Source organism: Cervus canadensis, chromosome 10, assembly GCF_019320065.1.
Source record: "Cervus canadensis isolate Bull #8, Minnesota chromosome 10, ASM1932006v1, whole genome shotgun sequence".
Taxonomy (NCBI): domain Eukaryota; kingdom Metazoa; phylum Chordata; class Mammalia; order Artiodactyla; family Cervidae; genus Cervus; species Cervus canadensis.
Genome location: NC_057395.1, coordinates 73,539,339 through 73,564,946, shown reverse-complemented (window position 1 = coordinate 73,564,946; position 25,608 = coordinate 73,539,339). Strand labels below are relative to the sequence as shown.

At 57.0% G+C, this 25,608-nt stretch overlaps 1 protein-coding gene across 3 annotated transcripts; it reads left to right on the top strand.

Moving 5' to 3' along the window:
- Positions 1–868: 868 nt before the first annotated feature.
- Positions 869–11,138, top strand: SLC35C2 (solute carrier family 35 member C2). Of its 3 annotated transcripts, XM_043478633.1 has the most exons (10): positions 871–1,001; positions 3,425–3,787; positions 4,108–4,258; positions 5,055–5,118; positions 5,629–5,701; positions 6,234–6,402; positions 6,488–6,571; positions 8,830–9,005; positions 10,120–10,249; positions 10,595–11,138. In XM_043478633.1, the coding sequence occupies exons 2-10, from the start codon at positions 3,668–3,670 to the stop codon at positions 10,723–10,725; spliced, it is 1,098 nt and encodes a 365-aa protein (XP_043334568.1). In that variant the 5' UTR covers positions 871–1,001; positions 3,425–3,667; the 3' UTR covers positions 10,726–11,138. The 3 variants fall into 3 exon arrangements, with proteins under 3 accessions (XP_043334570.1, XP_043334569.1, XP_043334568.1); XM_043478634.1 differs by lacking the exon at positions 5,629–5,701 and having other exon boundaries at positions 870–1,001; positions 5,036–5,118; XM_043478635.1 differs by lacking the exons at positions 8,830–9,005; positions 10,120–10,249; positions 10,595–11,138 and adding an exon at positions 7,828–8,806 and having other exon boundaries at positions 869–1,001.
- The last annotated feature ends 14,470 nt before the right edge of the window (positions 11,139–25,608 follow it).

The window sequence follows — 25,608 nt, the reverse complement described above, 5'->3', positions numbered from 1 at the left end:
CTGGCGGGGGCAGGGCAGCAGTGGTTTGCATGAAGAACTGCTCACACTCTGGCCTCGTGCCTTCTGTTCCGAGAGGCCAGGGAGCCCATCTGGGTCACTTGCAAGGACTCCTGTTTGCATCCAGCCTGTGAGCCATCCAGGAGGGGCTGGAGAGGGAGAGCAAAAAGTTCCAAACTGAACCCCGCTATGTACCCTAGCCGCTTCTGGCCTCCAAATGGTTCTCTCTCTCGGCATGGTCTTAATGCTTTCCCTGAATTCTGAAAAGTGGGTAAGATCTCAACTCCCCAGTTGGCGTTTTGGGGCCTACCACAACCTGCCTTTTGCCTACTTTTCTAACGCATGGTTTTTGTCAACTTCTTGTAAACAAGTGGGCTCCTAGCCAGACTCCAGCCTTCTCCTCGCCTTCTTATTTCTCCTGCCTGGGATGTTCTCTGCTTACTCAAGTTCCTGAAGTTGAGACCATGCTCATAAAATTTTCAGGCACTCAAAATGTTTCACCAATGTTTACTATTTATTCCCTCCCACGGATCTTCTAAGTCCTGAAACCTGATACCTCCGACATCACTCCCTAGCTGGCTTGAGCTCCCATAGGAAAAAGCCCAGGAGAGATCCAAGTGTTTCCATGGTTGCCCAGCACTGGGTTGGAATAAGGTACTTAAATTTGTAAGTAGGTGACCTTTTCCTGGCTGCCAGTGGTGCGCAGGGCTCTTGCAGCAGGCACCTTGGTTGACCAGGACCTTGGTTGATCACAGGAAACACAACCAAGGGGGATGCTCAGGCCGGGCTCCTGGGGAGCCAAGGCGCGCAGCATGCGGTTTCACAGACCGCACGGGAGGACCAGTCCCCGCCCCCGCCCCGACCCCGACCCCGCCCCCGACCCCGCCCCCGACCCCGACCCGGCCCCGCCCCCAGCGGCTTCCGGCAGAAGCGCCCCCCAGTGGCGGCGGTCGGCCTCGCACTTCCGGCAGGAGGATCCGGGCCTGCAGCGCCGGCTGGGCGAGGTGAGTGGGCGCGCGGCGGGCATTCCGCGCGCTCCCGGGGTTGGAGGGGGACCCGGGCGGGGCTGCGAGCGGGGTCCAGGCTCGGCGCCGCGCGCCGCGGCCGCGGGGCCGCTGGGGTCCTCCTCCTCTCGGGCCTCGGTATCGCGGTCGTGGAGGGGCACGGGCTCCGCGCTCGCTCCCCGCGGCGTGACCCAGGCGGGCATCACGCGGACCGGGCCCTGCAGTTGGAGAGGCCGCATCCCGCCGTGGGGTGGTTGTCGGGGGTGGGTGGTAAACACGTGGACAAACAAGGAAACGTCAGGTAGTGGGAGGTGCCACCAGGATTAGACGCCCCCCTCCCCACACCCCTACCCCGCCCCAGGCCCCAAGATGTTCAGCCGAGCAAGGATCTGCGGCCGCGAATACAAAGGACACAGGCCTGATGTGTTGGACGAGTGGCCAGGGGCCAGCGTGGCGGGTAGAGGGTGGGGAGGGGAAGATGAGGTTGCAGAAGCGGGCAGAGGATGGCAGGCCTTCCCCTCGGGTCTGCTGAGGAGTTGGGATTAACCCTGTGAGGGCCTGGTCTGCTTTCTGTGCCCAGGCCACCTCTGCGGCTGGATGGCGGCCTCCAGACTGTAGGAGGAATTGGAAGCAGGGACACCAGTGAGGAGCCTCGTTAACTTTCGAAAAGGTGCTCCCTGTGGGCTGGGGTCCTCATGGGGACTTCCCAAAGGTGGCGGGCCTGGGCTGGCTCCTTGAAAGAAGGGCAGGATTTGAACAGTGGAGGGAGCGCGTGCATGGCAGTGTTGGGTGGAAACCAGTCCAGAAGCAAGAAGATGCAAGAAGTCGATTCCCAGCAGGGTGCAGATTGCCCTGGTGTGGGGGGTGTGGGGCACGTGAACCATGGAGAGGGAATGCCTAGTGCCAGCAGGCCCGGTTGCCTGTGGGACTTAGCAGTCAGTCTCAAGGAGGAGCGGTTTTGCACCTCCCCCCCCACCCGCCCCAGCCCTGCCACGTTAACAGTTGGCAACATCTGGAGACATTTTTGGTCATCCCAACTTGCAGGGAAGAGATGCTTCAGACCCCTAGTGCACAACGACCAGGGATGCAGCTAAACATCCTCCCATGCACAGACAGGGTTTCTCCCAGCAAAGAATTATCTGGCCCCAAATAGCACTGATGCCACAGTTGGGAAGCCTTGGTATAGAGGAAGGAGCGTGGGCCTGGAGTTCTGTCAGAGGTGGGTTTGGTGCCCGCATGCTCCACTCTCTGGCCATGTGAAGGAGTCTGACGCGGGGAGCACAGGTTTCCAGAATTTCCTGAAGAGAACCACAGCCTCGGGTGTCCTTCGGGCCAGGCCTTGCGCCAGCTCCCACAAGGGGGAGGGGACATGGTAAGCCAGGTTCCAGAGTACAGAACTGAGTGCTTTCCTTTCAGAAAGGACTGGGGTTGGGGGAGGTAAGATATGTCTGATAGGAAGGCTTCCAGAAGGAGGTGGTATTTCAGCAGGCAGGAGCATGGGGAAGGAGAGACACATGGATGGGGCCGCAGGTGGGTCACACTGGACCCGGGTCCGCCTGGTCTCTCCCCCACCCCAGCCTGCACGCTCTGGACGCTCATTAGGCTTGGCTGGATTGATAAGGAGGCAGGGCTTGGTTTCACTGCTTTTCTTTGGCTGAGACTTGAAGGCAGGCACCACCTTTTTGGAAGTGGTTGTTAGAGGCTAAGGCACAGGAGGCATTAGTTTTCTGGTTCATTTTCAACGCCTCCAAGACCAGATCATCCCCCGAAAATCACGTGCCCTCTCTCGTCGAACCACATAGGGAACACAGGTGCCAGGTGGCCATAAGCTGTCGTGAACACCACGCCTCCTGTGTGCCTGGGGCTCACCGCCTGACGACGGGGCACACAGCCGGCTCTCAGGCCTGGCACACGAGTGATGACGGAGGAGTAGGGGAGCAGCCATGTCTCGGGGGGCCTGTGGGGGCAGCGCTCCCCCGGGAAGAGCCACCTGAGCTGATGATCAGTAGGACCCGCGGAGGAAGGAATGCAGGGTGTGCAGAGCGTTTGGCTCCCTGGGGCAGCAGGGGAGAGCCCTGCGTGTCTGGGGAGAGGAAGGCCCTGGGTGAGACAGGGCACCCAGAGCCCCGCCACGGGGCAGGCCTCCTTAGCCACGGGAGGGTCTTGATCTTGCTGTGAGAGCCCTGGCAGCTGCTGAAGGGCTGCAGCTGCTCTGACATGATCACATTTGCATTTTGAAAAGGTCACTTTGGTGCAAATTCATGGAAAAGAGCTCAGGGTGACAGGAGAGTGGAGGTGACAGGTTGCGGGGAGTCCCACGGCCCGGTCAACCCCTGCTCCCTGCAGGCCAGGGCCGGGGTGGCTGCGTCGGGTCACCCAGCCCCTGCCCCCGCCAACTGGCGCGACCCTTTTCCTCTTTCTAGTCTCAGCGCTGGGGTCCAGCGAGCCGCATCTGCCATTGATCATGGAGAGGGTCGGCCTGAGCCACCAGCCCCGAAGGTGAGGACAAGAAGACGGCACCTGGGGCTCCGTGGAGGATTCCAGATCATGGAAACGGCAGCCAGGAGGCGTGCTTGCTAAAAGTCACGGGCCCAGCCCCGACCGGCCCTTCCTGCGGGGCATCTTCCCGAGAGGTGGTTGCCACCCCCGCCGGCCAGTGTCCGCGGATGGGGAGGTGCGCCCCCGACGTGGCCTTCGTGTGGAGGGCGGTGCTGACCCTGGGGCTGGTGCTGCTCTACTACTGCTTCTCCATCGGCATCACCTTCTACAACAAGTGGCTGACCAAGGTGCGCGGGGGGCCGTGGTGCCCCCTAATATTTAGCAGCAGGGAGGCACGGGCTTCAGCCAGCCAGCCTGGGAGCCAGTCCACACCTGTGGTGGGACAGGGCCTCGCCGGGGAGTCCCCTGAAATACCGGGATGGAGGGGCATCAGGAAAGGGGGAGACTGGGGAGTGAGCCGGGCAAACTTGGGTGTCAGAGGGCCCCTCAAACACTGCAGAGCCCCCAGAGGCCCCTGAACCTGCAGCCAGGCCAGCAGGGAGGTGGGGGGCCGGGGGCCAGGGTGGGTGCTCACGGAGGCACCCCGCTCTGTGCTTGGGCTCCCCAGAGCTTCCACTTCCCCCTCTTCATGACGATGCTGCACTTGGCCGTGATCTTCCTGTTCTCCGCCCTGTCCAGGGCCCTGGTTCAGTGCTCCAGCCACAGGGCCCGCGTGGTGCTGAGCTGGCCCGACTACCTCAGAAGAGTGGCTCCCACAGGTGCGCGCCTGCCTGCGGGCTGGAGGGAGGGGGCTGCTCAGAGGGGAAGGAAGGCGGGAAGCTGAGCCCGTCTGGGGTCCCTCCTCTCCTCGTCCTCCCCACCCCCGCTGTTGCCTCGTCTCCTGGGGGGGATGCGGTGGCTCAGCCTTCCCCACCCTTGAACATGTGCATCACGGCCTGGAGACAGTGGTCAGAGGGCGCATCGCGGCCAGCCCTGCGCCCGGCACGGGAGCCCACGGAGCCCAGGGGAGGGCGCCAGCTGGGGGCCGCGCGGGAAGGCTTCCGGGCGCGGGGGGCTGGGGGCTGAGACCTGGCTGGGGCGCGGGTCCCCTCAGAGGGGAGGCTCCCGTGTGCCCGGGAGAGGCTTGGTGCGTGGGCAGGTCTGCGAGGGAACTGAAAGTGTCTCCGGAAGCTGAGGACTCGGCTTCGTAGCCGGGAGAGGAAGCAGAACTGAGAAGGCAGCCGGCTCAGATCCTGGAGGACCAAGTCCTGGGGGCAGGGGTGGGGGACTGTGTGGTTCATCCCGAGGGAGGCGGGAGCCAGTCTGCAGGGTTTCCAGTAGTGGGTCCTCAGGATCCGATGAACACCCGCTCCCTCATGGTAGGGGCGCGGCGTTCCTAATATCCAACAAGTGGGAAGTTAAGACAGTGGACTGTTGGCCTAACAGTGGAGCAGCCCCCTCCCCTTTAGCGGGGTGGGGCCAGGAGTTAACCCTTCAGTTGCTGGGGGGAAAAGACAGCTCCAGGAGGGCTCCTGCCGGGGCGGAGTGTCCCACAGGTGCCCCGTGTCTCCGTAGCACTGGCCACAGCGCTGGATGTGGGCCTGTCCAACTGGAGCTTCCTCTACATCACCGTCTCGCTGTGAGTCCTGGGCCCCTCTGGCCGTCTGTCCAGCAGGCGGGGGCGGGGGGCGGGGGCTGCACCTCCTTGCCAGGCCCCTCCTGCCAGTGGGGAAGGGGGCACGGAGGGCAGAGGGAGCAGCTATTGCGTATCTCAGATTCTGCACTTCAGCGAGCCCCGTGTGGCTGCCCCCTCTTTCTCCATTTCTCTCTTCCCTCCTTAGTCCTGATCTCCACTAAACAGCAGGTAAATCACAGGACTCGGGAAGCTCAGTTATTTTTTCCCCTGGTGATAATCAGAGGCCTCCGAGTCAGAGATTCCTTCCGACTAAAGGTCGAGTGTCAACCCAGAAGACTCGGGCTGCCTTCCTTTGGTCTTTCGTATCCTGCGGGGCCTGCGGCCCTCAGGGAAGTCAGGGGGTCTCCCCTGGCCTCCTCCCACCCCCTGGTGGTGCCGTGTGGGCTCCTTTCCTGGCAGTAAGTCGGCGTTGCCGGCTCCAGCAGCGCGTCACGGGGACTTCTGCCCTTGCAGGTACACGATGACCAAGTCCTCAGCCGTCCTCTTCATCCTCATCTTCTCTCTGATCTTCAAGCTGGAGGAGCTGGTGAGGCCCCAGCTTTCCTCGCGTCCCGCCAGCCCCCACCGATGCTAAGAATAGAAAGAGGGAGCTGTGCGGTGGCTTGTCCCTGCCTGTGACCAAGGAGGCAGGCCCAGCTCAGTGGCGCTCCGTCCCTGGGGACAGATCCGGGGCACTGCTGGAGAAGATTTAGGAACCGGTGTGGCAGGAGCGGTGACCGCAGGAGACAGGGTTCAAGGACACGGGGCTGGGGCAGTGGGTCCCGGGGGCTCCCCGCTGTGCAGCTGGAGCCCTTCGTTTGCTGGGTCCAGGGGGGCGGTGGGGCCATGTGCGGCCCTCGGACCGCTGTGGGACAGCACTGCCGCCATGAATCAGGGTCTGGGGTCCGTGCCAGCCGGGTGTCAGCCCTGGTAACCCCGAGGGGAAGGGATCAGCCAGGACCCCAGGGTGGGGCAGGTAGAAGGATGCCTTGACCCAGGGGCAGCCAAGATGGTCAGTGACCCCCAGACTCCCAAGTGTGATGAACTCGAGACCTGCCTCTCCCCCCCTCTGCTTTCAGCGCGCGGCGCTAGTCTTGGTGGTCCTGCTCATCGCCGGGGGCCTCTTCATGTTCACCTACAAGTCCACGCAGTTCAACATCGAGGGCTTCGCCTTGGTGCTGGGCGCCTCGTTCATCGGCGGCATTCGCTGGACCCTCACACAGATGCTCCTGCAGAAGGCGGAACTTGGTGAGCGAGGGTCCGGGCCGCCAGGCAGGGTGGAGGCGGGCCGGGCCGGGCCGGGCACGATGGCTCACCCATGTCACTTGTGCAGGTCTCCAGAATCCCATCGACACCATGTTCCACCTGCAGCCGCTCATGTTCCTGGGGCTCTTCCCTCTCTTTGCTGTGTTTGAAGGTACGTGGGGTCATCCACCTCGGGGGACCTTGGCTCAGAGCTCTGATCTCTGCTCGGAGCCCAGCACTGTGATCGCTGCGGAGGTTCCAGAGATCAGTGATGGTGGTCCCGACCCTGGCAGTGCCTGGTTTGGGGGCTGGCCAGACCCTTAAACCAAGGGGCTAGAATCTCGCAGGATAAATGCTCCTGAGAAATCACATGTAAAACACACCAGGCAATAATGATGGTGAATGCACACAGCCCTAAGGTATACTAGGGCTGTTCTGATGGTTTTAAACATATTAATTCCTTTAATACTCCCCCAAAACCCCATGTGCCAGTACTAGGACTGCTTCATCGTGCTGATAAAAGAAACTGCGGCAGAGAGAAGTCAAGATAGCCTTGCCCAAGGTCCAGTAGTTCATACACAAGCCAGCCCCTGGCTCTGGAGTCCCTCTCCTAACCACAATGCCCTCTTTCTCTTAGTTTAGAGCACAGAGTCATGAGTGATTCCAGAACGGCGGGGCAGAAAGGCAGATTGAGGCTTCCCAGACAGTGAATTTTTGGAGAATGAATGGGATTTTGACCCCCTGATGGGGGCGGGCACCCCCGGAACTGGGAACAGGAGGTTCAGACATGGAGAGGTGTGTGGGATTGGCTTGGCTGTTTCTCAGTCAGGCAGGCAGCAGGGGAGCGAGGAAGGGGTGGGTGCGCATTTCCTTCCCCTCTTCCCCCCTCCCCTCCCAGGGAGGAGTTAGAAGGATGTGTCTAGCCTAGGCTAGGCCAGGGCAGGGGGTGTGGGGGAGGGCCACCATGTTCCTCTCCCTGAGGCTTTGAAATTGGTCTTCATCCCCTGTCTGTTTATCCTTCCTCCCAGAGTCCCCTCTGTTCTCAGGGTCATTACAGAGAATTCTGTCCCACATCCATTTAAGTTTCAAGCAGTGAAGCGTCTCAAACCTCTCGGAGAAGATTATTCTGCAGCCCCGTTGTCCAGGAAACTTGTGTTCTGCAACCTCTTTTTTTTCCCCCTTTAAAATCTCTCTGCATCCCTTCCTTCTGCCCCTCACCAAGCACCACACTGTCCCTCCCTTCCCGGGTGTTTACACCATTTCCCCATCTCTGCAAACCCGCACCCGAGAGCCCCTGGTAGTCATCACTTAGCAAAGCTGCATGGATTTAGCTTCTTTAATCTTTTCTGGTAAATTAATCCCCCAAGCGCCTTCATTACTTATGTTGCTCTTCCCCGAATTCCCTTCAATTTGCCAACGCCTTTGCAGTGCTGCCGAGCCTAGCGCCAGACAAGATGTCCTGCGTCGGAAGGCTGTGTGCCCAGGGGGCTCTGATATTCTGCATCTCCTTGGTGCTTCCCTCCAGAACCCTCACAGGGCTCGGCCAGCCTCCTGCTCCCACGAATGTCCATTTGCCATTCTGGGGCTCACCTTCCCACCAGCTTCTACCCTCCAGGAGCCTTTCCTATTCTCTCGGGTGGGCAGTGCTGGAGGGCCAAGGTCTTCCAAAAGTCTGGGCACACCTTGGTGTGTCGACGCCTGTGTGGGTGTCTCTGGAACAAGGGGCCGTGGTTTTGTCGTGTCTTTGAACGTGTGTGTGTTTACTTTTTGAGAACTGTTCAGCAAACTATACTGTCCGGTCTAGTCCCTGTCGTTTTGTCAGTGGGGAAATGGTGGTCCAGAAAAGGGCGCATGTCTCGGCCAAACCCCACAGCTCTGTAGTGAAATGGAGGTTTGTGTGGATGGAGTTTTGTCCCTGGACCCACCTGAAGTGGAGGGCCTCCTCCAGTGGCCCCGGGCACTGACAGTCCTCATGTAGCGGGTGCCCCATCTCTCTTTGGCCCATGGGGGTCTCACAGCTGCCAAAGCCACAGGAAGTCACCCCCCACCCCCCGCCACCTCCTCCCCAGAGACGGGTGGTACATGGGGTGTGAAGGAGCAAGGCGCTTCCACCCGATGCCCCTGCGATACCAGCCCCCAGCCTCCAGTGGCTCAGAAGCCTCCATCACTCCCTGTTAGGATCCCTGGCTTGTATCACCCCCGGGCTCCCTGGCAGCTGGCCCTGCTTCCGGTTTCCCCAAGTCCCCGGCCATCTGCGTGGGATTCTCTGACGCCTCCTATCCCAGAACTCGGGGCCTCAGACAGGCAACAGGTGCAGGGAGGGTGGGGTGCAGCCGTGGCAAATCACACCCGACGGCTGGGTGGGGTGAGGCCGCCCAGGCAGGCACACCCAGGACGTGGCGCCCCGCTCTCTCCCCCCGTTGCTTCCAGGTCTCCATTTGTCCACATCTGAGAAAATCTTCCGTTTCCAGGACACAGGGCTGCTCCTGCGGGTGCTCGGGAGCCTCTTTCTTGGCGGGATTCTCGCCTTTGGTTTGGGCTTCTCTGAGTTCCTCCTGGTCTCCAGGACCTCCAGCCTCACTCTCTCCATCGCCGGCATTTTTAAGGTACAGTCTTGGAGGCCACCCCAGTCCTGTCTTAGAGGGGAGTTCCTCTCCGACGGGTGTCCTAGCTCCTGCTTCCCAAAGCCCTGCAGGGAAGAGATGGAAGTGCCTGTCTCACCTGGCAGCCCGTCCATCATCACCACGGCCCGGAGTGGGGGCGGGGGTGGGGGCAGCCCTGCTTCACACACGGGGAAACAGACATGAAGAGCTGCCCTCACCCAGGGATATACAGCTAGCAGGCGGCTGAGCTGACTCCACTAGGCCTGGGACATGTTTACATCTTACCAAGAAAGCCAACTCTGGTCATTAGGCAGCAGCCTGGAGTCAGGATTGAGAAGCCCCCAGTCAGACTCATCAGCGTAGGGTTCTGTGCATGGCAGTGATTGATTGACAGTGTCTGCCAGGAGCACAGTGAGGGATGGTTCTATCACGAGGGCTCTGTGGCTGCTGATCCTGCCTTTACCGCTGTCTAGGAGCCCCTAGCCGTCTCCTTGCATCACTTCTCCCCTTCCTCCCCCCATCATCACTCACTGCTTCCTGCTCGGGGCCGTGGACAGGCAGACCCTGATCCTGGAGCACTGTTCCCTGAAACCAGCCGGACAGGGCTCCCCCAGGGTCTCGCCCACCCAGTGATGATGTGTGAGCCGTGTTTCTCAGGATGAGTCATCTGATCAGTGCCCTTTGCACCCAGTGCTTACGAAGAACCCCGTGACCAGTGTGACTGCACCCCACCCCCGCCCCAGCAGCAGAGGCGCTCCGTGCACAGGTGGTTCTGGAAGGGCAGCTGTCCTTCCTGCCTGTGGACGTGGCCGCGGACTCGCTACCCTGTGTCCCCAGCCTGGATTCGGTCTGCCTCTTCCAGTCCAGACAGAATTCTGTGAAAAGCAGCTCCCCTCTGCTCACAGTAACACAGAGCAGGGGAGGCCTCAGGCTGGCCCCGAGCTCAGGGAGGCTTCCCCCTTTGTGCTGCAGGGAGTTTGGGCAGGTCTGGCTCTCCCCTGCAGTTTGACGGCCCTGTCCCCCCCACCCCCCCTTCCTTGCCAAGGATCTCCACACACACACACCCTCCCCGCCCCCCGGCCCTGAGCACGCCCCCTTCCTGCCTCTCTTCCTGCAGGAAGTCTGCACTTTGCTGTTGGCAGCGCATCTGCTGGGCGACCAGATCAGCCTCCTGAACTGGCTGGGCTTTGCCCTCTGCCTCTCGGGAATATCTCTGCACATTGCCCTCAAAGCCCTGCACGCCAGAGGTACCCGGAGCCCCCTTTCAGAGTTCTGTCTTCTGATGACCCTCTCCCCCTGGATTTCTCCTCTACCCATCCCTGCCGGGAGGAGGCAGGTGGCTCTCGACACCCCTCCCCGACTCCCCTGCCAGGGCATTTGCAGTCCGGTCTGCTCAGTTCAGCTGCCCCACGTCCTGGCCATTCCTCTGATTTAGGGAGTTTGCCTGGTGATTCGGCCACCGCCACTCTGAGAAGTCACAGGGGTCATCTCCAGGGAGCGGGTGGGGGCCTGGGTCCCTTGTCAGGCTCTCCCGTCAGGCCGGGGCAGACAGACCCTTGCTGGGTGTGTGACGTGGCTGTCTCTGTCCCCAGGCGACGGCACCCCTAAGCCCCTGAAAGGGCTGGGCTCCAACCCCGACCTGGAGCTGCTGCTCCGGAGCGGCCAGCCGGAGGACGAGGACAACGAGGAGGAGGAATACTTCGTGGCCCAGGGGCAGCAGTGAGCAGCCAGGGGACCAGTCGGCGGCTCGGGGACCTGGGTGGTTCCTCCCGACCGCCAGGCAGCAGCGGGCCCGGCGTCTCCCGGGCCGGGCCTCGGAGGGCATGCGACCGGTGGTGGGGCCGGGGCAGAAAACTGGTGCACCAGGTGGGCATCAGGCCAGCCTCGGGCCTGGCCGGAGCGGGGGCCCAGCGGCACTGGTGTCGCGGCAGGAGCAGGGGGCTGTCTCAGCCACTTGGGCTCTGAGAGCCAGGGTGGTGGTTTTAGAGAGAAGACAGGTTTCCGGGGGCCTTGGCTTGAACTGCAGTGCAGTTAGGGACGGGAGCTGGGGACGCTGGGGCCCCCGTCACCTGGAGAAGAGTGTCCTTTCTCCGAAAGCAGACCTATTTATAGCTTGGAAATAAAGGGTTTCCGGTCCACTGGCTACCTTGTGTTGCCTGGAGGTGTGGGGGCAGGGGCCCGGCCTCTCCCCCTCCGCCTCCGTCAGCAGACTCGCCCTACTCCAGGCCGCCCGGGTCTCTCGTCTCCGGTCAGAGCCCCAGGGCCCTCTCTTGGGGCCCTGCCGCACCCGCAGGCAGCAAAGAACAGGTACTGAGTTTCACGTTCTGGGGGCTCCAGTGTTTTCACAGCCTGATTTGAATATTGACTCGTCATTCACTGTGTGACCTTAAGCAGATTACCTAACCTCTCTGAACCGCAGTCTTTTCGTCTGGGGAATGGGGATGATGGTTTTCTGGGAGTTGTTCTGAGGACTGAGTCAATGTTGGTAGCAGATCAAACGTTATTTACGCGCATATTCTGAAAGACCTTTGACAACCATGGGGCTAAGACTAAGTGAGCAGGCGTGCTAAAATTCACGGCCCGCGCTGTGTGTCTACGTGTGTGTCTGCGGACATGTATGGAAGGGTTATGGGCCTCTGGGACCTGGGCCTTAGGCCCACCTGCCCTGGACAGGTCCCGCCTGCCCACCAGTCTGCAGTCTTCTTTATAAAATAGGGAGGGAGGAGATGAGATGCGGCCTCTCCTCTGCATGGCTGCCCTCCCTGGGAGCGGGCAGGCGGGTGGTCCTTGGGGCCCCCGTGCGCCCAGCACTCACAGCAGGTGGCGCCACCGCACCAGGCTTCGGCTCCCCGCCCATCGCCGGGCACCGTCCAAACCCAGGCAGAGTCCTGGGAGGAGGACCCGCCCTGGTGCCTCCAGGTAGAGGGACTTGTTAGGAGTTGGTCTAATCAGATCAGAGCCACGACAGCCCCGCACATCATGCCCAGGAGAACGTTAATATTTTAGAAACACAGACTTTCTCCGTGAAGGACCAGATAGTAAATGTTTTCCGTTCGGGGGCCATATGGTCCCTGTCGCAGCTCCTCAAGCCTGCCTTTGTAGCAGGAAAGCAGCCACAGACAGAGGTACAGAAGCGAAAGGGCGGGACCGCGTTCCAGGGAACGCTTCCTGCAAAACCAGGATTCCACCTGCTTGCTGGAGTTTGCCAGCCCCTGCTGTAGAAGGAGCCTTAAGAACGATGTAAGTCCCACGCTCAGTCTTACGGCTAGGGAAACTGAGGCCCAGGAGTGAGCAGTGAGTAGCCTGAGGCCCCCAGAGCTTCTGGGCCCAGGAGGAATTAAAATCGAGGTCTCCTGCCGCCAGCTCAGCTTCACAACGCAGGCTTCTCCCGCAGATGGAGGAGGGCTCCCCTGAGGTGGTGTCTTACCTGGTTCCTGCACCTCCACCCCGCCCTCGGATTCTGTAGGCTCAGAAGGTAGGATTAAAGGAAGCTCATGCTCCACACCGCTGATGTGAGGAGAGCCAGCAGACAGGAGGGGCCGGGGCCTCCGCCTCTGCCAGGGAACCTGCTTGGGATGCAGGATGCTTGGGCAGTGGGGAGAGGCTGCCAGAGCCCTGCTGGCTCAGGTGGGTGAGAGCTTCCTGTCTGCTCCCCGCTCCATCTCCCTCTCCCCGCACAGGGAGCAAGTGCTGTCTGGTGCAGTAATTACAGGGTGCAGAGCAGGGGGCCCCACTGTCAGCACGTTGGGTTCAGTGGCAGCCCCTCACTTAGCGGCAATTACCAGCCAAGCCTAGAGGGGGGCTCCGCTCTCCTCCTCCCCCTACTGGGCCCACCCAATCGCCTGGCCTCCCAGGTCAGACAGCGTTCCCCTCGGCTCTGAGCCCCGGGAGCACCCATGCCGTCTGCAGCTATTGCATCTCAGGGCTGCAGTGTCGCCATGGTAACTCCATTGCGCGCACAGGTTGAAGGAAGCTGAGGATGTGACTTGTCTCCAAGGCTGTGGCGTCTGTCCCCACGAAGCCTCCAGCTCCAGTGCTTCTGCTGAGGAGGGAGGAGGGGAGGAGGGCTGACCCACAGGTTCGAGTTTTAAGTGCTTACATGCCCACTGCCTCTCCAGGGGCCTACAGTGGGAGGAAGGTTAATGCCCCCAATATATGAGCCTGTCTGCAGTTGGGGGCGTGGTAAGGATGAGAACAAGCTGGAGTTTGCCTGTGGGAGAAAGCTGAGACATCAGGCTGGACCGGGAATACCCTCATCTTCCTTCTGGTACCTTTTCTGCCAGGAGGGCTTAGGGGATCACATCTTACCTGTTAACACTCCATTCTGCTGAGAAAAACCCAGAAGTTCCAGTGGCTTGACAGTGAGTTCCACTGCACAGTGAATTGTCTTTGTGGAACTTGCCACAGCTTGCTGCATCATGGACTAAGACTGAGTGGGGTCCCTGATTTGCAATCCAGAGAGCTGAGAGTGGGGACCCCCAGATCATCTATTGGGGCCGACAGCATTCGGTGAGCGCTGGCCGCATGCCGGACACTGCTGGACCTGGGACAGAGACGTGTGTCCTTGGAGAGACGGCAGATGGGGCCATCATTTCTCCCGTCCAGGGAAGCGTTGAGGCACAGTGGATGAAGGAAATGGGGAGGAGAACACAGTGGACATTCACCAGGCACCTTCTAAGCCTCACATCAGTCATTTAATCACTAACAACCCCAATACAGTCAAAATTGATTGTACCTAATTTCATTGCTGTGGAAACTGAGCTCATAGACATCGAGCATGATAGTGCCTAAGAAGGCAGCCTTGGGACTCCACCAGACCTGGGTTCACATCCCTCCTTGGCCCTGGGACCAGCTGTGTGTCTCGGGCATGCCGCTGATCCCCTCTGAGCCCATGTCCTTTTCTGTAAAGATGGAATGATAATATATATCTCTTAGCGAGAGATGTTTGTGATGATGAAGATGTTGTGAAGATGAACTCGTGTATGTAAAGCAGTTAACACGTATGGGGGACACAGTAATAACCATTCAGCAAACGTCAGCCATGGGGATGCGACACATAACTGACCTGGATGACAAAGCAAGTGAGTGGCAGAGCAAACATTGAGGTCCTGGCCTTTCGAGGTCACTGTTCCTGCTGCCGTGCCTGGGACAGTGGAGACACTTGACAGATGTTTGTTTCATGAAGGAATTTCCAACAGTGGAAACTGAAGCGAGGTTTTCCCCAGGTTCCGAGGACTAGTCTAGCTTCTAGATGATCTGCCGAACAAGAAAAGTTTGTGCCCTTACCATCACCCATCCCTGCCGGCCTCCCAGCCATCCCCTTGAGCCTCCATCCTAACCACACAGCCTTGACATCAGCCGGGCCCCTTTGACCTTGTTTCATAGCAACCAATTAGCTTGACTTCTGTTCCCATGGTTATGCACAGTTTCGTTGGCAACTAGTACATTTCCCCAGAAACAGGCCCACAAGCCCTAGTCCAGCTGGCATCATGCCAACGGGTTCATCTTTTTCTCCTGGATATCTGATGAGAACTCTCCTGCTGGGCCAACAGAGGAACAGAACAGAGAAGCAGGAGGAAATGCATTCAAATGCATTCAATAACTGTTTCTGGAGCTAGCCCCCCCATGCCCTGCCCAGCGAGAGCTGCTAGAGATACACAAGGCGTTATAGATGCTGTTGCTGTCCTCAAGAAACTTCTGCAGGGCTTTTAAATCTAATGGGTTCCCTGGGAAGTATACCCAGAGGTAAAGATTGAAGTCCAAGATGTTATTTAGAGAGGGGGCTTGGAAAAACACCTGCGGAAGGGAGGCACCTGGAGGCAGGTTTCAGCGGAGGAAGAAGTCAAGCTTCAAGGCATGTGTGACAAAGGCCTCAGTCAGCCCCATGGGGAGCTTTGGAGCTGGGATGACCCTGCAGAGCTGTCCCAAGCCAGGGTGAGAGAGGTTCAGGCCTTTGCGCTTCCACACTGGTCTGTCGCTGGAACTGAGTCTACCCTGGAAGGTGGCATAGCCTTGGATGAGGCAGTTTTCTTCCAGTCAAGACAGCCCTCCAAAGAGGGCTGACCATCCTTCCAGCCACACTCCCAGGGGCTCGTGGAGTAAGTCTTTCATTCCCAAAGGGCGACCTGCAGCCTATCACAACATCCACCACACGTCTGGCCCAAGGTCACTCACCTCCCTCGCCCCCAAGCACAGCCAGGAGCCCTCGTGGCGGGGCTCACACCTCGCAGTGCCCGCCTTCCGCTTGTCTGCTCTGCGGATGACCAGGGATCCCTGAAGAGGAAAGCAACATCTAACATGTTCGTTCATTTTCTTGGGGGAGGGTTTCTTAACCCCCCACCCCCCGCCCCGCCAAAGATTAAGAACCACTAGTCCAAGGAAAGCCAGACTTATCCAAAACTTCAAAACATCATCAGAGATGCACACTATTAGTGCTCAGTGAATACGAGTGGATGGATGATGGATGGGTGGATGGATAAATGGGCGGATGGATAGATGCCATAACAAGACGGTGTGGAAGGTAGAGAAAAGGCAACCAATTCTGCCTGGGGCAGGAGGAGAGCAAAGATCCCCAGGAGCAGCTGTCCCTTTTGAAGTGAGCCTTGAAGACTGGATAGGAGTTGCCAAGCAGACAAAAGGAGACAGGCATACCAGGCTGGGGGAAGACCAGACGCAGGCCCAGGTGTGAGCGGAAGGGGGCCGGTGCGTTTCACCACCACGGGAATTAGCTCTCCGTGGGAGGTCACAGGTGCGCACGGGTAAGGGGGGGGGGCGGTCTTCTCCTTTGAAAAGCCCCCAGGTTCCAAGGAGGTGTCTTGATAGAAATTGCTCAGGTTGTTCTTGAACAGGGAAGTATCTCTCCTCCTCCACGCTGCCAACACTTTATCTCCAGGTGGGAGGGTGGGGGAGGTCCTAAAGATAACCCCACCCAAGCGAAGGGCATCTGGTCGTTAACCACATCTTTTCCCATCCTTTTTCGCCTCTGCAGTCCATGCCTGGGAGGTCAGTGTTACCAGTCGCCCCACTTTGCAGAGGAGAAACAGGCTCCCGGGACCAGGTTACTCGCCCAAGATCACTCACCTCCCTTGCCCGCAAGCGAAGCCAGGATTCCTCACGGCAGGTCTTTCCACGTCTCTGCTCTGCAGCCCTCTACTGGGATGCCAGGAGTCTTACCTGCCTCCTGGGATTCCGCCCTTCTGGTTAGCGACAGGAAGAATTGCCCGCCGCAGGGGGACCAGTGGCCTGGGGGCAACCGCATTCTGCTGTCCATGTTTTGCTCTGGGAGGAATCCCCCACTGCGCCAAAGCCTCCGTCCTGTTCCAGGGCTGCCCCATGAATTAAACATGCCCCCGTGGTTAACTCAGTAATGCTTTTATTAATAGTTAATTACTCAACGCGCACTGGGGAAATGAGGCTCACTCAGGCCTCTTAAATTAAGGCAGTGATCTCGTGAAAGAAGCCAATGGGAGTTCATTACCCCCTCTGTTGCCGCGCCCCCTGGCTGGCCATTTAGCAGCGCTAAACGACGGGGGCGGGCGGCACCTTCTCCGGGTGGAGGTGGGAAGCAGCGGATGAACTTACTCCGGTTTCCTCGGTGGAAGGGCCTGGGCTGGGTGTGGCGAGACCTGTCGATGTAATGCGCTGGCGCTTGTCATCGGCCTGTGTTCCTTGTCACTGCGCGGGACTCAGCGCGGGCCCCCAAGGGACTCCGGCCCGGGGCAGGGCCCCCTGTCCCAGGCCTGGCGGAGCAGGTCTCAGGCACTCCGCCTGCGAGCCGCGGGCTCCCTCCCCCACGCGGTCTTTCTCATTTCAGCCCTGTCAGGCTTCCCCGGCTGGCTTTTTGTTGTGGCTGAAGGCAATTTCCCCTCCTGATTTTGCGGCTGAGCTGGAGAAGGGGCTTGTGCTAACCTGGTTTCGCTTTTCTAAATTTAACTTTCTCCCATGTTTTGTTACCCCAGAGACAGAAGCCCCTCTGTTTATCTTCCTGGGGAATGAAAGCCAGCCTCTGCTTTGAACCTACTAGGTGCCAGGAGTGGCCCCGCCCGCCCTGGTTTCTGTCAATTCGTTCTCAGGTTCAGCTGTGCCTTTGGGTCAGTGACTGTGCCTCCCTGGGTCTCCATTTCTTCATGTGAAAATGGAGATCATAATACTGCCTGTGCCTGGAGTTACCCTGATGATTAAATGAAGTAATAGATGTAAAATACTTTGAATACTGCTGAATACATAGTAAGTTCTCTCTAAGGGGCAGCTATTATTATTATCTCTACAACTGCGCTGCCATTTTACAGACGAGCAAAGTGAGGTTTTAAATCTTTGTTTTGATCTGTTTGAGGATGCTGGACCCAGAACTTCATGTGGCCAACACTCATCACTTCCCTTCTGTGGAGGCCAAGCCGGGCGTCAGTCTCTCCTCCAGAAAGGCACACTGGCCAAGTCCCAGCAGCCAGGAAAGATGTGTCCCTGCCTGTGACGCAGAGCCCTGCCAAGGCAGTCCGGGCTGAGACACAGGAGTGCAGACGCTGTCGCTGGGCCAGCTTGGGTTCAAATCCTGGCACACCCACTGGCTGTCACGTCCATCCCTGCAGCCCCAGCTTTCACTTTGGGCAAAATGGGATCCTGGTAGCACCTACCTCCTTGCATGGTCATAAGGATTTCTGCTTAAAAGTGCCTGACACCCCGTAGCCTTCTCCGAGAGCTGCCTGCACCTGGGCTCACAAAAAAACCTCCCTCCCAAGGTCGTTGGAGGCCCCCATGGAGATGATGGCATCCAACTGCCTTCAAGGAAATTGTGCAAGAGGCGAGCTGCTGGTGTTCTCTGCTCAAAGGCGGAGATTTTTGGAGAGCCTCCGAGGTTAAACAGGCTTCCCAGGTAGCTAAGTGGTAAAGAATCTGCCTGCCATTGCAGGAGACACAGGAGATGCGGGCTTGATCCCTGGATCAGGAAGATCCCCTGGGGGAGGAAATGGCAACCCACTCCAGTAGGCTTGCCTGAAAAATTCCACAGACAGAGGAACCTGGTGGGCTACAGTCCAGGAGGTCACAAAGAGTCGGGCACGGCTGAGGCCCGAACATGCATGCCGAGGTTAAACACTCGAGGTTAAAACCCCACGGGTGCGCTGTCCCTGGCCTGACAAGGATTCTCCTGGGACTAGTGACACAGAGGGTTGGGGACAGGTGGCCTCCTGAAACCCACTCAGGCCACGAATTGCCTTGCAGGCGAAGGTCAGCCTCTCTTCTGTGAGCCCGCCTCCAAACTGCCAGAGCCACACACACGGGCAAGGAGTCCGGGCAGGAGCTTGAGGAGTGCAGTTCCAGGTTCACCTATAATACGCGGCGTCAGATTTAAATGTCACTGCTGCAGGCAGCTGACCCGGGTCCCCAAACAATGGGCCACGAGGGCCGCCTTCGCCGCCTCTCCATCTTCCTGGCGGTGGCTGACCAAAGGGAGGGAGGTTTGGTTTCTTAAAAAACTAAACAGTTGTTGAGCACTCTGGTGTTGCCTGGGCAACAGCCGAGGGGGAGAGAGAAGCATCTTATTGTTTAAAGTTATTCTTGCTCGATTTCAAAGGGTTGTTCTGAAAAGGCCCGAATCCTCCAAGCAGCCAGGTTGGTCCTCTCTCTCTCTTTCTTCCTCTCTCTCCCCTGGCCCGGCCGGCCATGCAATCCTGGCTCCTGTCCTCCGTCAGCCCGCAGCCCCGTCTTCCCAATCGGGGGCTGTGGGAGGGGTCCTGGCCGTGCTGGACATCAGGGCCCGGGAGACAATTCCCTCCTGTCCCCCATGTGTTCACCCCCCGGCCCAGGGGCCTTGTGTGGAACAAACACACGAGTACCAGGCCGGCAAGGAGGATCCCTGCCCCCCCACTCCACGGGCTGCTTTTCCAGCCACCCGACCTGCGATACGGACATGAGTTTGGCTCCGTGACTCACGAGTCAGCTCACAGAGGTGCCTGAACTTGGTGGGGTGGGGGCGGGAGGATTCCCGGCCATATAACCCAGAGGTGGGCATCTCGGTTCTCAGGCTCAGCCTGGGCAAGACCAAGGTGACTCTTGTGCCAGGTCATTGCTCAGGAGCCGGGACTGAGTGTAGCCCCGTGCCCTTCTACCCTTTGAGTGACACTGTTTTGGAATTGTTTACGCGTCTCTCTTCCCCATGAGGCTGTCAACTCCCTGACAGCATAGCCGCATCTATTCATCTCTGTGAATTCTTGTAAGCTGCCTCAAATCCTTTCAGGAGCAAGGCAAATTCTGACAATTTACATGAGACAAACACATATTTTTAATTAAAACTGTTTAGATAGTGAATACATACATACAAAGCAAAATTCAAAGCTCAAAAGGAATGAATACCCATGTCTCCTGCTGCCCTGTCTCCCTCTATGGGGACAGCCATGGTTTTCTTCTGATGTTTCCTTCTAGAGAGATCCTACTCATATAGAGGCAAATGGGCATCACATAAAATATATTAGTCACATCTCTAGCTCCTGTGTCTAGCACAAGGCCCAGAATACATAGATGCTTGCTAAAAGTATGTCAGATAGCTGGACATACAAACAGATGGATGGATGGATGGATGGAGGGTTGGGTATTGCATGCATGGATGGATGGTTGGTGGATGGATGGATGGATGGATGGGTGGGTGGATGGACGGACTGATGGATGACTGGATGGATACAGGGATGGATGGATGGATAGAGGGATAGACTGATGGATAACTGGATGGATGGTTGGGTGGATGGGTGGATGGATGATTAGATGGATGAGATGGATGGATAGCTGGATGGGTGTGTAGCTCTTGTACTGTTAGTTCCCTTTTCCCCCAGATGTCTGAGTTCCCTGACCAGGAGTTCCTTGAGAGAAACACGGAGACCCAGCATCAGACCCATTGGCCTGTGTTCAGATGGAGACATTTAACAGGTAGTTGGACTGTGGCTGTATCAGTTGGCGTCTTATTTGACTGCTAATAACAGAGATCTAACTACAATGGCTTGAGTCCATAAAGGTTTTCTTTTTCTTTTACGAGTTTGATAGGGGTTCAGCCCTCAATGATACCAGAGTTTGACGAGTTTGATAGAGCCCTCAATGATACCAGAGTTGGGAAAAATGAACAGGGAGGAGGCACTTTCCTCTCATCACTCTCCACTGCAGGACTTCACCCATTTAGGACCACAGACCTCTGGGCCTCTGGTGAAGCCTATGGACCCCTTCCCAGAATAGCCTTTTTAAATACATAAAAGATACATAGAATTACAAAAGAAGCCAATTATACTGAAATAGGGAGGCACTTGTGGTAAAGAACCCACCTGCAAATGCAGGAGACAAAAGAGATGCAGGTTCAACCCCTCAGTTGGAGAGATCCCCTGGAGGAAGGCATGGCAAACTCCAGCATTCTTGCCTGGAGAATCCCATGGACAAAGGAACCTGGGGAGCTACAGTCCAGAGGGTCGCAGAGTCAAACACAACTGAAGCGACTTAGCAAACTGAAATAGAGTTTTCAAAATATTTACAAATGTGTGATACAGCCCTATAGGTGCTTCTCTATTAACGCATTAGATAACAAGATCTAGTGACACCTCTATTAACTCCCACAATTTTGAAGTGCCGATGAGTGTCAATGATATTTTAAAATGTCTGCAACCGCTGTAATGTGATAGGATATATCTGATTTCTGCTGGTGACAAAGTCACAGCGTTGCCAGTACCACACGATGTACTGCCCACACTTATAATTGAGGAGAAATGCTATATTTCATGAAACAAGTGAAATAAAAATGTAAATTTCCCCCTTTTGATTTCACTGACCCTCTGAATTCTGTCTGCAGCTCCCTTGGAAGAGTCTGGTTTGTTTTGATTTTGGTTTTCTTGAAAGCCCTTTTCTCTGTCTGACACTACATATTTATTTATTAATAACTTGCTGACTGTCGGGTCTGTCCAGGAGGGCAGGGGTTTTATCTGTTCTACTGCTGTATCTCCAGGATGTAGAGCACTACCAGGCACATAAGGGATCAATACCTATGTATTTTTAAATAAATAAAACAAGCAGGGGATGAGGCTAGAGAGACTGGGATGCTGGAGGCAGAGCTGAGGGACCTTGAACGCCACACTCGGGCATGGCTGTGACCGGCAGTGATGGACTCACCCTGGAAGGAAGGATGCAAACTGGGGAGATGAGAGATGGCCCAGGCTGCATTCCCGAGGCAGCTTTGCGAGAGAGACGCGCGGGCATCAGCGGTGAATGTCAGCAGCCACTTCACTCCCTACCTCCCGGCTCCTCCTTTGGCCCCACCCACCCAGATATTAAACAGGAACTTTGAAAAAGCGATCAGTTCCTCCATGTTTCCTGGGCAATAAAGACACATCAGGGGCGCTTCTACTTGGCGGTCCATTGGCTAAGACTCCACATTCCCAATTCAGGGGACCCAGTTTCAATCCCTGGTCAGGGCATTAGATCCCACGTGTCACAAGCAAGACCTGGCACCGACTGAAAAAGGAAAGCCATACCAGGCAACAGGACTGGGCCCATGGAGCTAGGGAGGCAGGTGCGAGGCTGGACGGGTGGGAAGAGACTCCAAGGCAGCTTCTTCAGGTGGGCGCGCTGATGTGTCAGACCCTGGAGTTGTTGAAGGGTCACTCCTCCCAGACAGCAGCTGGCTATTCAGAACCAGGGGTTTCCTAGCAACTTGAGAATCCAGGGAAAGGACAAACTTCTGGAGTCAGCCCTCCTTCAGCCTCTTGCTCCTTAATTGCACGCGGTTGAACAGGTCACATACACGTTCTACACCTCTGTCTCCGCATCTTGAAAATGGGGAGAGGGGATTGAGGATTCAGTGGGGAAAGTGATGGATCTAAAGCAGCCAGCTCCATGCCAGGTGCGTGACTGACGCTCAACAAACCACTGGCACTGCTAACACGTGGCAAACGACAGGACAATGGACCCTAGTCCCTCACTGCTCGCTTTCCTGAACGATCCGCTTTATCGTCCAGCCCACAAATGGGGGGGTTGGATGATGGGAGGCAGGTACCAGAGGAAACAAGTCCTTGGTGGAGAGAAAACGCAAGTTCAGGAGTTAGGCAGCTCTGAGTTAAAATCCACTGAACATCAGTTTTCTCATCAGAAAACAAGGCTGGAACCTTCCTGGTGCGGTGAGGAATGCTGGATACAAAGGATGTCGCAGCAGAGCCCGTGAATACGTGATCAGGGCCCCACCCCCGGGCTGGGCGAGGAGGGGCAGAAACAAGAGGAATGCTCCCCCGCTTGTTCCCAGAGGTCCACACTTTGAGAGCACTCTTTCACCCCCATCATTTCACTGGAGCCTCACTTCCTCCCTTCACGAGGAACCGGACTGAGAGTTTGACCCTCATTTGACAAACGGGGGCACAAGAGCTCACGTGGCGATGGACTCAGGGAAGCAATCTGCTCAAAGGTCACACAGCCGGTGAGACTTCGGGATGGACGTGAAGCCAGGTATCTCAGCCTGCGTCTCTTTTTGGCTCAACCGCTTAGGTATTATCCGCTCAACGGAGAGTCCCTGAGCTAAGCCCCCAAACATACGGCAATAAACGAGCAGACAGGACTTCCGCCCTTGAGGAACTTGGACCCTGGTGGCAGAGGACACAGAGATCTCTTCCGAGGCTGCACCAATCCCAGGGAAGACCCGGGTCTGCTCACGGATGACAGACGGGGAAGCGCTCTGAATCCAGAGTCACGGCTTTGTGTGCCCACCTTGGGCAGTGAGCAGGGACGGAAGTCTTCCCTGCCCTCGGGGTTGAAATTCACTTGTTAACAAGCCCAGAGATTTGCACCAAGATCTCAGCATCAACAGGAGTCCTAAAATAAAGGGTTCCGTGGCCAGAGGCCTTCAGGAAAAGCTGCACATCTCTCACCCTCTCTTGGGTCACCCTGCTCTGTATCGGACTCCACGTCCCTGAAAAGTCCTGCAGAAAGGAACCCTATTTAACTTGATGGTAACCAGACGTGCTTAACCACGTCATACCCACTAATGTGGGACTATGCAGGCAGTGGGAAAGAGCACGGGGGTTCTGGAGCCAGTGAGGTGGCCTGAAGCCCAGCCTTAGATATGCTTAGTGCTTGGTAAACTGTGGAAACACCCAGAAGAGGGGAAGTGACTTGCCCAAGGTCACTCAGCATCTGACCTTGAACCCAGGTCTCTACTCTGTTGATAATGTGAGAGGTGTCCTTAGGGCATGTTACTTTGCTTCCCCTCGGACAGGGGCGGTTCTGACAACTTGCTGGGTGGGTATAATTGGAATCTACTAGACTAAGCAAGTGCTTTTACATAGATTACAGAAAGGTGCCTCTTTCTCTTGAATCCACAAAATTCCATATGATGGCACACAGATGGATAAAGCATCGTATGGGCTGAATTTTAGCCCCCACTAGCTTCCTTGGCCAAGTATCCTTGTACAGGTTGCAACCTGTGCAACTGTACATGGCAACCCTTACTAGCCTTTTTCTCCTCCTTCCTCCTCTCTCTTTACATCCTTGTCCCCTTCATGGGAGCTGCACTCTCCCCTTAGGGTGAGAGCTGAAGCTGATATGGGAATAGCCGTTATTGGGCTGAGCTACCCAAGCCCCAAAGCGGCATTGGCCAAAGGTGCTGACTCAGCAAACTTTAATTTATCTCACAGGCCAGGGGTGTGCGTGAAGCAATTAGTGAAATAATGGTTATGTCGCACTAAAAATTATTTATAGAGTCGCCGTGCACACAGCTGTGATTAAATTAGACAACCAGGGGGACTTTAAACTGCCAACGGAGCCGACGTCCAAGGCCCCGGGCTCCAGCTGGCCGGGGTTGGGGTAGGATCACTCATCTCCTGCCCCGCAGGTGAGTCGACCCGGAGCCAGGCAGGGATGAGGAGGGTTTGCCGGGCAGGGGTGTGGCGAGGGATGTCCATCCCAGAGGGCCCGAGCTGCCAGGACCTTTGAAGATGAGCAAGGCAGAGGCTTTCATACATTTGAGGCTTAACAGCCCCTACGACTCTTTCAAAGAGTCTTCTGTCAAACACCAGGGAGTGAAAGGGAGGTGGTCTGGGTGAATTAGGAAAGATGGGCCTGGAGACCTATAGACTTGACATTGACCCCAACTGTGGCCCCTAAGAGCCCAGAGGCAAACTGGAAACCAGAGATCAATCCAACCCTCTCTTCTTACAGCTGCAGATCCGAAGGCCAGAGATTATGTCTCTTGTGTTCCTCAGGTGTCAGAGATCTTTGTTCCAGCCCTGGGTTCTGAGTGAGCCTTTACCCCCACCTGGACCTCCATGTAACCCGTGAGAGTTAGCGTTGGACACGGAACTTCTACAGGAAGGAACAGATATTTCGAGCACCTGTGGCATGCTGGACATTGTTTATATTTGTCCCTTATTCATGTTTATCTTTATAGTCTTATTTAGCTCTTTGCAATGTTTCAGGCTTCCCTGGTGGCTCAGATGGTCAAGAATCCACCTGCAATGCAAGAGACTTGGGTTTGATCCCTGGGTTGGGAAGAGCCCCTGGAGAGCATAGCAACCCACTCCAGTATTCCAGCCTGGAGAATCCCATAGACAGAGGAGCCTGGCGGGCTACAGTCCTTGGGGTCACAAAGAGTCAGACATGACTGAGCAACTAAGCATAATGTTTCTGTGAGGTAAGTAATCTTTTCCCTCTTTATAGATAGAGAATCTGAGCTTCAGGGAGGTAAAGATATTTGCCCACAGCCACAGAGTAAGGGAGGGCAAAGCCATTTCTTTCTTTTTTTAAAAGAAAAAAAAAATGGTTGTATTATTTTGCGCTGTACTGGATCTTCGTTGCTGCGAAGGCTGCTCTCTGGCGAGGAACACAAGCTTCTCATTGCAGTGGCTTCTCTGGTTGTGGAGCACGGGCTCCGGGGTGCGAGGGCTTCAGTAGCTGCAGCTCATGGACTCAGTAGTTGCAGCTCCTGGGCTCTAGAGCACAGGCTCAATCGTTGTAGCACAAAGGGTTAGCTGCTTCGCGGCAGGTGGGTTCTTCCAAGATCAGGGATCAAACCTGCGTCTCCTGCGTTGCCAGGAAGATTCTTTACCACTGAGCCACCAGGGACCCCAGAGCCATTCTCTTGCGGCCCATCCGACCCCCACGGTGGGGCTTCGAGTGCTTTGAGGGGCGCCTCCCGGATGCTGGTTGTGATGCCGGAAAGTGATAACAAGGCTTCCTTTACCCTGGACACGAGGGCCAGACGCTGGACAGGATCGTCTTGTTCCATCAGCAGCCCCTTGGGCCCACGTGGAGAAACTGAGTCACAGAGCACTCCCGGAAGGGCCCCCCCAGACTCTCGGACGGCGAGCATCGGGGTGTTCATCAACAGCTCTCCGTTTCTGGCCGAGAGGCAGTCAGTACACCACAGATCTCTGCCCAAGACTGGAGCTGCCTCTGTGCCTCCCGGATTCTCTCAGGGGGCTGAGGGTACTGGAAGCCTAAGGGGTGGTGACCAGGCTCTGGAGTGTGGGTTACAGTCCAGAGACCCTGCCTGCCAGCCTAGCACCAACCCAGGCCCCTGTATCTCTGGCATTTCCATCCCTCCCTGTCTGAGCTAAAGGCGGGTGCAGAACATTTCACCAGAGTTCTAGCCTCGGTC